Source organism: Anabrus simplex, chromosome 1 (genome assembly GCF_040414725.1).
Source record: "Anabrus simplex isolate iqAnaSimp1 chromosome 1, ASM4041472v1, whole genome shotgun sequence".
In the NCBI taxonomy this organism is placed as follows: domain Eukaryota; kingdom Metazoa; phylum Arthropoda; class Insecta; order Orthoptera; family Tettigoniidae; genus Anabrus; species Anabrus simplex.
In genome coordinates this window covers 1,686,856,653-1,686,869,137 of record NC_090265.1, presented here as the reverse complement: position 1 = coordinate 1,686,869,137, position 12,485 = coordinate 1,686,856,653, and the positions used below count along the sequence as shown (strand labels likewise).

Here is a 12,485-nt window from a genome sequence, read left to right as displayed (position 1 = left end):
CCTGTTGCTAGATAAGATGAAATGAATTATGGTGAATGAAATTGGGTAAGGATGTGGAAGGAATCGGCTGTGAAACTCTCCTGGCATTTGCCGGGAATTGAAACTGGGGAAACCACAGAAAAACATTCTGAGGACAACCGACGGTGGGGTTCGAACCCACTCCCCTCCCGAATGCGGAGCTTGGCTCCACAGCCTTAGCGCGCTAACACGCGCGGTCACTCCACTCGGTAAATAAATAAATAAATAAATAAATAAATAAATAAATAAATAAATAAATAAATAAATAAATAAATAGATACATTTCGGACAGGCTCCATAGCCTGAGTCCCGCCATGTAAATCAGTGCATTTAATACAGAAGTAAATAATTAAATGAATATTTGATATTGACAATGTTAAGCCAACATTTATTTCTTATTAGATAATAATGAATTATTATGTTACATTTCTATTATGTATAAAGAATGTATTGTTTTCCGGACCTTTGCGGTCACCCGCAATTGCGGTCGGATATCCCTCTTTTGTTTAGAATAAATAAATATTTAACAATTATTTAGAAATATATGCGATTTTAAGAGAAACTAAATCAAAAATAAACCACAACAATAGTATGACATAGAATACGGTTTAAAACCATTTGATACACAGAAAATTATTAATGAAATGGATAATAATAATAATAGCAACATGTTTGATATCACACAAACTACTTTTGTGGTTTTCGGAGACGCCGAGGGTACCAGAAGTTTATCTCACAAAGTTTACTTTTGCATGCCAATAAATCCAGCGATAAAAACTTTGAAGGAACCGTGGTTTCCAGAAAAAGTGCAAAACTCAAAACGGACGAAAACTGGACTGAAGACAGAAAAGAAACCTAATGAAAAGAAATGTGGGAATACTAGGCAAAAGTTAAGGACAATGGAAGAAAATAGCTGAAATGACGAGGTCCGTAGCTGGTCGAATATAATAATAATAATAATAATAATAATAATAATAATAATAATAATAATAATAATAATAATAATAAGAGCAAGCAAACAGATAGAAGTCCTCCAAGGAATGCGCTAAAAAAGCTGGGCTACAAATCTCATTTGAGAAAACTGAGTTCATTTGCACTGGATTCAACATTGAGAAACTAACGACGAAATACGGACGGATAAATTGGCCTCCATACTTGAAATACCTCGGCGAGATCCTAGAACCAACTGGTTTAGAAAAGAAAGTACGGAGAAAGCGCCTACAGAAACTCAAGAGAGCATACGAGAGAACACGCGACATTTACAACTAAAATACATATCCATACTCACAAAGATTAGACACTATAATTCGGTGATCAATCAATCAATCAATCAATCAATCAATCAATCAATCAATCAATCAATGAACTGCATTTAGGGCTGTCATCCAGGTGGCAGATTCCCTATCATTTGCTTACCTAGGCTTTTCTTAACACTCGAGCTGCTATTTTCCTTTTGCAGTGAGTGCTCTGATAAAAATATAAATATGTGCCCTGTTTAACTGCCTTTCAACTAGTACTAACATAATTATCCAGTAACAATATTTTCTCAATGTAAAAAATTATCAATATTTTTGCAATATCTGGTAAAATTGCGTGAGTTTTTAAAGAGCACGAGAGGTCGCGCGTGAGAAAATTGCCTCAACGTTTGCATTTGTACATTTCAATGAATGATTTGGTCACAATTCAAGATAAAACTACAGCACCACACTTCACTGATGTTCAGAATGTGTACTACTTATAACGTCACAGTTCATAAATTTCCTGATCTTAATCTAGACTTTGCTGTTAGATACAATTATTATGTAAAATTATTGAAGAAGGCACACAGTTACAGTAATGGTCGCACTATGCTGGGCACTTTGAGTTAAATTCACTATTTCTGAAGGTTTACGCTATAGGTGTATATATGTACTACATTTATACTTATTTCTTGGTTAATTTGTGTTTCATTTTAGTGTTTTATTTTATTTAAATTTATATAATTTAAATATAGATAAAGAAAATGTAGAGAAAACTGCAAACAAATTGACATTACTAACGTCTATTTGTACTTAAGATTTAATGTGCTGTTCATACTGATTACCACAACTCATCTCTTACCACACACATATATTTCATGCGTTACTTTCCATGATTTTTTTTATATGTCAGTTGCTTTAACTGGTGTCAGTTTAAGATTGGAGTTATTTCTTTTGTAGATACTAATTCCTAATTTATTTTATGTTTCTGTATTTCTACTTTTTAATTCATTTTTAGATATTAAGTATTTTAGGTCATAAGTCCACTTCGAACCTGAAAAATTCTACTTCTTTTATTAATTTTTAGATATTAAGTATATTCAAACTTGAAACAGTATTAATGTGCTGTAAATTCCGTTTGCTGCTCTACTTGTTAATAATGTTGTATATTTTTATTTTTAGATATTAAGTTCTTTCTGACATTCGTTATTTTTAATAATTAATGCATAGTGACTAAGCTACCTGTAATTGGAGAAACATCTCTGTTGGTGGTGTGAAATAAATATATAAACTTTCCATGTTATGGCCTTTCCTACTTTTAAAAGCTTAGCTCAAGCTCTTTCGTCTACTGATGTCATTCCACAAACTACTGTACGCAAGCGAAACGCTGATACTCAGCAGAAAAGATCTAGAAAACTTCCTGAAGGAAGAACGAAAAATCGTGAGGAAAATGCTGGGCCCAGAAAAAGACGGAAGAAGGATTCAGATTGATATCCCGTAAAACAATAGAGAAACTGTCAAGTCTGGAAGCAGACATCAGGAAACGAAGAATAAACTTCTATCTACACGTTCAAAAACTCCCAGTAACAAAGCTTACAAACAAGATCATGATATTCACCGGAAAACTGAAAAGCATATCATGGATCCAAGAAGTCAACAAGGACCTGGAGAAAGCCCAAATGGATATATCAGAAATAATAGACAGGAATCTGTTCAGTCAAAATCGATTCGCAGCTGTTCTGTTGTGCTGACTGACTCCTCAATCTTAAAAGCATGTCGACTCAAAAATTTGCCAACACAGAACAACTACAGCAAACCAGGAAGCAGAAAATTACGAGGAAAATTCTTGACCCAGAAAAAGATGGAAGACGGATTCAGATTGAAATACCTCACCATCTAAGTCTCCCATATGTTGACAGACTGTAATCCACTCCCTGGCTAAAACACAGCTAATTCCATGGAGAAATAGCAATTCAGGATAGAGTTATAAACACCCGTAACTACCGCAAATATATCTTAAAGGAAGAAGTGACCGACGGATGCAGGAGATGCGGAGAAACAGCTTGAGACGCTGGAGCGTACAGTGAGTTCATGGCAGGTAAAGAATATACTCATCGGCCTGATGAAGTAGCGAAAATTGTACATAAAGATCTGAGAATCAAGTCGGGACATAAAGATCAAAAAATTCCATATTATGAGTACAGACGTCTGATGTGCTCGAAAATGAAAGGTTAAAGCAGTATTGGAACCGATCTCTGCAGACAGACAGGACCATAAGATCAAACAGGCCGAATATTGTCCTTATTGACAGGAAGACTGCTCTTAAGGATGTGACGGTCCCTTCAGATCACAATCTCTACCAGGCCTATGTCTAGAAGATTGAAAAGTACACTGTAGTTCGAAAACTGTGCGGAATGGACCTGGAAATTCAGTCATTTCTGCCACAGGACTTGTGCGCAATAAGCTGCAACAACACCTGCAGGATTTGGACGTCGTCTAAACACTCCCAGGAATGTAGAAAGCTGTCATGCTGAACATCTACCACATGACAAGAACCTTCCTGTCACAGCAGCAGAGGTCGGGAGAACTTGCGGTAGCCCGTCTCGTGATCGCTAACCAGCACGGCGAATGAAATGTCAATAATAATAATAATAATAATAATAATAATAATAATCGTTTCGTATTTTCATGTTTCATGACCTGTAGGCCTAAGTCATGCTTTTATGCGTTTTGAAAATGGGACTCAGACAGAGTGAATACCTTCAGAGCGTTTACATTCATGAACTACTCACCTCTCATGGTTGCTCCCAGGGTGAAGACGGAAGCCGTCACGATACATTTTGCTAGGAAGCTCGGTATTCGAGACCAGATCTTATCCATAGTGTCACTGTATTTCTCCATCCATGTCACCGCCATGGGATCGAACCCTATGCGAGATTTCACCTCCTTCTCTTTCGGCTCCATGACGGCCACAGGCCGAACTTTCCGTTCTTTCCTCGCCACCATATTGAAGAAACAAGGGATGGTCAGCGTGGAACTCCACTTATATAGTCCGAGCAGATAGGAGTTCAAGTGTATGGGAATGAATTGCAAGTCGACCATTATCAGGACGAGATAACAACTAGTATTAATATTCTGGGAACAAAAGTCCATCATATGAATGATTCATTACCTGGACAGCTGTCAGGAGAATGTCCAGTACGCCACTGAGGACATTAAAGCTATCGGAATACATAGAGTAGTGACGTCGTATATCGAACTCTAGATGAAAATCTTCCCCTATATATTTCTTCGAAATTTCATTTTCTGTCTTCATTCCATAATCTTAATACCTCTTCTCTCGCTATTCCCGTTAACCGCTCTTCTAAATACAATAAATCCTTCGTTTTGACTGGGTCGCGACTTTGGAATGCCCTTCCAGCTGATGTTAGGAACTGTATAAGACGTAGAGTATATAAAATTAAAAACTGCTTGCAGAGATTTCCTTCTGAACACCTCTGACTGTTTCATGTGACTGGGGATGTATGATAGACTGCGTGGTTGGGCCATTATGGTATGTGACTGTGATTTCAAAATTAAAATACGCAGTTATTTCCTAAAACTAATATTATTATTTATGTTGCCAGTGATGCTTTCACGGCCCGTACTTATAGACATGATATAGGCTTTTGGGCTTATGCCGTGTCAATAAAATAAGGTGAAATTCTTTACGTTTCGCAGACAACTTTGCTCTGCGTCTTCAGAAGAAAATCTCGACTGTCCACGAGAAAGGCTTCTTCATAGTTACTGCAGCCAAACACAGCACATACCTTTCCCCTCATGTTGAGAGGAGATATCAAGGAATGGCACACACTACTATTTAATTATGTGAACTCGCTGAAAACGCATACATAACCAGGGGCGAAGCGTCAGGGGAGACGGGGTAGACAGCGTGTACCCTTAACATTTTGTGAAAAAAAAATATTGTCTAGTTAATTCAATTACTTTTTAGAACATTAAATATTTCCAGATTCGTGACATTATTGTATTCCCCCCTTTACTTATTTTCGTCTCACTTCGGCAATGCTAAGGCTCGCGTTAGTTACACGAAGCACGTAGGCGAAAGTAGACGCTGTCCATTCTGTGTATTTTCCCTTTGATTTTCAAAGCTTTCAGATAGAGCAACACTAACGCTATCTGTAGGTGCTGACTGTGGAACTATGACTTTCCTATAGCGAGATGTCTCCGCCCAGTAGACAGACTTACCAGCGTCTCTTCTTGCTCTCATTGGCTAGTATTTGGATCTCTCTTGTAAAAGTGCTCTTATTGGCTACCATCTTAGACATGATTTTAATGTTATTAATTTGAATTTACTTTATTATAAGACACGTCTAAACATAAATTAATAATATTTAAATATGAAGTATAGTAAACTTACACCTAATAAATGAATGACAGCATCAAAACCCTTCAAGTACGTGTATTTTCTTGCCCGCCAATATTAGTTGCGGTATTATAACCCCAATAACTATTGGTTTCCAGTCTTAATAAGGTACTCCAGAGTAGGCCTACGCATACGGAAAAAAAATTGCTTAACTTGATGCTGTATATTCCGTTAAAGTGAGTTTCTAGTGAACGCGCTATAGTGCATTCAAATTAATTAAAACGTGTTTAAGGAATTGGATGACCAACCAGAGACTGTCTAACTTGGGAACTCTAGCTATAGAGAAGAAATTTCTGTGGAATCTTAGCAAGACTCCTGACTTCAAGACGAGAGTAATAGATATATTTGCCGAAATGAAGGACAGGCGGATTAAACTCATTTACAAGAATATTCTTTAAGGTGACTTGTACGAACAACTATTTATTTCTTATTTCTCTCATTAAATCTACATAACAATGAAATATATTGCTATTTTTATTCTAAAAGTATGTTATTTGACAACTCCCGCGGCTTATTTCGCCTATATTTAAAAATAAAGCAAGTGCACATAGGGTTATAGGTAGTTATAGTGTTTGTCTTATTTTCATAGTCATTAATATAATACTGAATACAGATGTATGCGTCGAAAACAAAATTCCATATAATAATATGATTAAAACAGTTTAAATAAAATAAATTTCTGTCTACCCCCTTACTTAGTTCACGCTTCGCCACTGTAAATAACACCAAAAACTTCACACACAAATGCACGTGCTCTTATGAGAGAATCAGTAGTTCTCAGGTCAATCCGCTAGAGAGAGCTCTAATAGCTGTCCCCCGATATCTCGCTTGAGTGTCGCGTATTATCTCTACTGTATTTGATATCAGCAATTGTCACCGGTTGAGAGGGTAAGTATAACTGGTCTGCGTCAGGGTAGGTTATCTGTACGAGCTATGGCTGCAGAGGTCAAATGAAGGGCGACATGCTCGGAGAAACAGGAAGAACACCAGTGCGGGAGGATCGCAACATCACACCGGACCCCGGAGCAACAGTAGCTGAAAGTCGAACTACTGTGGCAGCACACATTACGGGAGAATCAATTGGTAATCGTTTGCTGCAGCTGGTTTACAATCCCATGTCCTTGCAGCAGCTGTTCCACTGAACCAACATCGATGTGTGAGGCTGTCCTGGTGTCTGGAACGGCCATGCTGAGCCGCAGTGATCGTGTCCGAAGGCGTACTGGAGAGAGAGTCCACGTCGATGTTATTGTCATAAGCAGGGAAAGGATTTATATGTAGTAAAAATTAATCAAATATATACATATATATTTAGTTATGTTTAATGAAATACCGGTATGGAATTACAGTATACAGTATATGGACTTAAAATGACAAAAAAACGTCATTTCTATTCAATATTGAAGTTCACTGAAGCTAAACAAAGTAGACCTACATGAAACATAAAGCTGCAGTTCTCATTTTAATATGAACTTCGAAGAAAACAAATTTTTTAATTCCCTGTTAGCAAAACAATGGATTACAAAATGTTATTTTAGGTACTGGAAAGATCTACATCAGAAGAGGTAATGAGAGATTATTTGAACTCCACAATGTCCACTAAGATTTTTTGAAAGTACAGTTTCCATCTTCATTTTTGCTATATCTGCAACTGTAACTCTATCACAGTTTAGTTGTTCTACAGTATTATTCACAATCTTGAAACTTTCATAAAATGACAGATGCAAGTTTTGCAATCATTTGAGTGCTTTTATGATGCATGAAAAATTATGCTGAATGAAACTTTAGTCATTCCTCACACATGTGTCACAGATAACTGTTCTTGTAGCTTTAGCTGAGGCTGGAACTTCGGAGTTTATGGCATGCAGAACGTTCCTAATAGAGTCCCATAAAGCAACGAAAAGGAATGCCCAAATTACGAAATAATCGGGGAATCACTGACACACTGCTGGTTGTTAAGCTGCACATGAAGTAAAAATATTAAATGATTAAATATAAATTATTAATGTGTATCTCCATTATTGAGAGGACTGTTAATTTAATAGAATGTAATACTTTTTTGAAATATGGAGTGTATTGATTTTAATGACTAAAAATAAAGAACATATATGCTAAACTCCAAAATATGAAAAATATGGAAAATAAACACAGAATTTTTCATCTCCTCACGTCATGATTCGTAAGATCATATCCCGCCCCCATGGCACTACAGCCCTTGAAGGGCCTTGGCCTACCAAGCGACGCTGCTCAGCTCGAAGGCCTGCAGATTGCGAGATGTCGTGTGGTCAGCACGACGAATCCTCTCGGCCGTTATTCTTGGCTTTCGATACCGGGGCCGCTATCTCACCGTCAGATAGCTCCTTAATGCTAATCACGTAGGCTGAGTGGATCTCGAACCAGCCCTCAGGTCCAGGTAAAAATCCCTGACCTGGCGGGGAATCGAACCCAGGGCCTCCGGGTGGGAGGCAGGCACGCTACCCCTACACCACGGGGCCGGCGTAAAGATCATACAAAATATAATTAATTTTAGTTTCCTAAATAGATATGTATTTATACAGAAATCCATTCCCTGGTCATGAAGCACTCGGGAGGTTTCCATGTGAAATCATCATTAGCGATTGTTGAGTGCTCAATGTCTGTTCAGCAGTATGTGGACAGGATTGTCAATCGAGTGGTTTTTCGTTTGATGGCGACCGTTGCACATAGAATGTTTCAGCAGGAAAATGGCCACTACTGTCGTCGTCATATTGCAGGGAAACTCTCTAAGACATTACGGTTTTTGCAGGGGCCAACCAGGTCCCCGGACCTAAGCCATATTGAAGATGGCTGCGTAGACGGTTGTAGAACTCCCTCAGCCACCCCGAACTGTGACGATCAGACCCTCGCATTGCAACAAGCTTGGCCGGCAATTCCGCAGGACGTGATTCTGGACTTTTTTTTTTGCTACTTGTTTAACGTTGCACCAACACATCGAAGATTTTCTGCGACGAAAGATGGGAAAGGGCTAAGACTGGGAATGTAGCGGCCGTGGCTTTAATTAAGGTACATCCCCAGCATTTGCCTGATGTGATAATGGGAAACCACGGAAAACCAACTTCAGGACTGCTGACGGTGGGATTCGAACCCAATATCTCCCGAATGCAAGCTCACAGCTGCGCCACCCGTACCGCACGGCCAACTAGCACGGTATTCATGATTTTTATTGACTCTTTACCGCTCACGATTCAGCAGTGGCTTGTAGGTCCGGGTGGATACACCATAATATTGATCTGTGCCTACATGTGCGTGGAGGTGCATCTTTACGTGTTATCATCGCACTACTGCCTCACACCGGCGCACCCTGTATAAGGCCTACTTGGAACATTGTGGCATACTTCTTCATGTTGTTGCAATTTCCATTGCCTCTAGCGTATTCCAGTGCATGTTCGGAGACATTTTTCAGTAGCCGTTGAGGAGTGAATCGGATCCAGTATAAGACAAGTGTGAGAAGAATAGTCGCAGAGCACTTTTACTTCCCCAGGATTATGATATCAAGTCGAGTAAGTGGCACCAAGTGTAGGGGGCCACCTGCGCCGCCGAAAGTTGAAATCTCATTTCTGCCAAAGCAAACTGTTATTGGAAACAGAATTGTTTCAAAATAAATGACAATGTTACAAAGTACCGTGCATGTTTAACACTTACGAGGAGTAGTCACGAAGTAAATATCATGAAATGTGACATTAAACTAACATCAAGTAATAGATAATGTTACCTAATGACGTGTCACCTTCGAAGTCGGGACCACTACCTCATACTGCGCTAAGCGCAAGGCTAAACGTGAATAATCCTGGGTTCAGACCCCACAAGAGTCGTTTACTTTAGGATTATGTAACATCATATCGTGCACGCGTTAACACATTGGCTAGAAGTCTATTTGGAACTGATCAGCGTCATCGATTTCCCGACACTATTGTAACCATGGAAACCAGTGTTCCTCTATCTACACTAGGTCAGTAGCGTCATCTTCTCACTGTGCGCTTTCTTCCTGTAACTAAGACCGTGAAAAAATCTCGTATCAAGTGAACCCTGTTCTACTCCTCTGTCCTGAATTAAAATCCTTGAACTGGCCGGAAAACGAACGCAGGACCTTGGAACAAGAGACAGGGACGCTACCTCTACACCACAGGACTGAATAATAATAATAATAATAATAATAATAATAATAATAATAATAATAATAATAATAATAATAATAATAATTGTTCCAGGGATACCCGTGGAGCAGAAAGAGATGATGAAAGAAGGTGCGGGCTGAATGGGTCTGACTACAATATCAAAATTAATTTAAAACTTAAACTGAAGTTTATATTTTCAGAACTTCAAACTTAACAATTTTTTCATGACATATTACAGGTACAAGTAGCAGAACCTTAATACTTTGGGCCTTATGCCACCAGTTTTACAATTTTACAAAAGAAGAGGAATTATTTACTGAGAGGCAGAAATCCCCTAATTCAAGAGCACTTGCTCCCAAAATTACAATATCTAGCCTTCCAAAGGCACTCTTTAATCTTACCAAAACTTTGAAAAAGAGCAAACAGGCTCTCAGTATCTTCTAGCCTATTCAAGGCAATATCATAAAATTACAATCACTCGCCCATCAAGGTACAACTTACAAATTGAAAGATAATGTTATACAGGAGTATCTAGTACCCAACCTACAGTGAATCCGAAACCAACGGCTATATAAACGGCCCGAACACAAACTGAGTGGAGGCGTACACTGCACTAGGGCTCTCGGCCGATGAAGCAGGGGCTATTCCCAAACTACTTGAGGTGGCACGGATGGAAATAACTTTAATATATTACAGAAACGAAAGGTTGTGAAAACGTAGCCACCTCAAATTAAGATGAAAGGGAACTCGAGAGGGTACATCACTCTCTATCCCTGGACTACAGTTAAAGATTTAATGAAGTTAAAAGAGAAGTTACATTTTAGAAAAGTAGGTTACATAGTAAATGATTTGGACCTTTTCCTAGGATTAAACTGCGGAGGTAGGAAGAAAGAATACAGTTGTGTGGCCATTACCTTGTAGATGTTCTAGCCGCCCGCCTCCCGATTAACACACACACACTCAGATAGATGTCGATCAATTGGTCAAGAAACGAGAAAATCCGCAGTTTATAAACCCTCATGGAAGGTTCGAGATCATTCAAGACTAAACTAGCCACACCCTCTCTATTTTATTGGATGAATTTCAAAGTTACACTTAGAATCGAACAAGAAGCCTGCGATAGGTTGAAAATTAAATACAGAAATTAGGGATTGGCTAGATTCAAAACTGGCGGAAAGAAAAAGGAAATATTGCCAACCCAAAAATAAATGAACATCAATCAATTACAAAAAATCTAGAAATACAAAACTTCTTTAAATTATAACTTTTTACAACTCGCACCAGGGTGCATGATCATAGTTTTTAGTGGTATCTGCTGTGGAAAAATGTCCAAACTTCTTGATGAATGTCAAACAAAACAAGTAGAAATTCACTCAGGTTAAGAAACTGCACAATAACAAAATTACTCAATATTTTAGTGGTGACATCTTCTGATTAAAGTTCCAAGTTGGTGTAGTTTCAGATTCACTGTTTTACCAATAGAGGAGTTCATTTAGGCACTAGTTCGAATGCGCGGCGTTGAGGCGCACCTCCCGGTACAGTAATAATAATAATAATAATAATAATAATAATAATAATAATCTTACTCCTTGGCTGAATACTCAGAGTTAAGGCCCTCGGTTCAGAGGGTCCCAGATTCGATTCCCGGCCCGGTCGGGGTTTTAATCGTGTGTGATTAATTCTTCTGGCTCGGGGACCGTAGGTTTGTGTTTGTAACAAGACTCTCCTCTTCATATTCAGACGACATACTACACTACCAACCACCACAGAAACACGCAAATAGTGATTACATTCCTCTACGTAGGGTTGGCGTCAGGAAGGGCATCAGACCGCAAAACAGTACCAAATCCACATGTACGACACAGTTCGCACGCGCGACCCCACGTGTGTGGGAAAAGCGGTAGAATAATAATAATAATAATAATAATAATAATAATAATAATAATAATAATAATAATAATAATAATAATAATAATAATAATAATAATAAAGCCCACCTGGTGGCCATGATCGTTAAGGCGTTGAGGTCTAAACGGTCTGACACCGAGGTCAGCCAGCTTGAGTTCCGTTGGTCGAAAAAAAATTTCACCAACACAATGTTGGCCGGTAGGGTAGGGGACGTGGTGGTATACAATTTCCAATCACTAGATTGCGTGCCAAAAGCCTGGAATTAATTCCAAACCCCTCAGCAGTGCTCATATGGAGTGAGGGCATATGACACTGCTCATGGTGATTCGTCCGTCGGATGGAGACGTTAAGCCTTGGTGCTATTCGACAGGAGTAGACTACGTGCCGGCACTGGGTTTCACTCTCTCCGTACTAAATTTAACAAATCTTTTGTTTGCACTGCATCCCGTATCTTCAATGTCTTTAACCTTCACCGTTTCGCAAATGACAGGAACTGCACCCAACTAAAGCAGTCCTTAACATCTATCTTCCTGGAGGAGTACGCAAGGGGCTGAGATCAGGTATTCTTGTGTCCAATAATAAGAAATATGTATATTTCTAAGAAAATTGTTTCTGTTTTTTATATTCCTGAGATTCTTGTAGCCTAAAATATTAAAAAATCGAATGATATGCTTTTCTACTTCTTATATGATTTATGTTTTAACTTTATTGGAATTGGTATCTGTATTTTAATTTTAAGTTTAATTT

The 12,485-nt window shown here is 38.5% G+C and overlaps 1 protein-coding gene across 1 annotated transcript in view; it reads right to left on the bottom strand.

Annotated features, from left to right (window-relative positions):
- The window catches only part of LOC136881898 (uncharacterized), a 73,092-nt gene extending 68,799 nt beyond the window's left edge, over window positions 1–4,293 (bottom strand). The window contains exon 1 of the mRNA XM_067154345.2: window positions 4,049–4,293. Coding sequence (XP_067010446.2) covers window positions 4,049–4,262 — 214 coding nt within the window. The 5' untranslated portion in view covers window positions 4,263–4,293. The remainder of the gene's footprint in view (window positions 1–4,048) is intronic.
- Window positions 4,294–12,485: the final 8,192 nt, after the last annotated feature.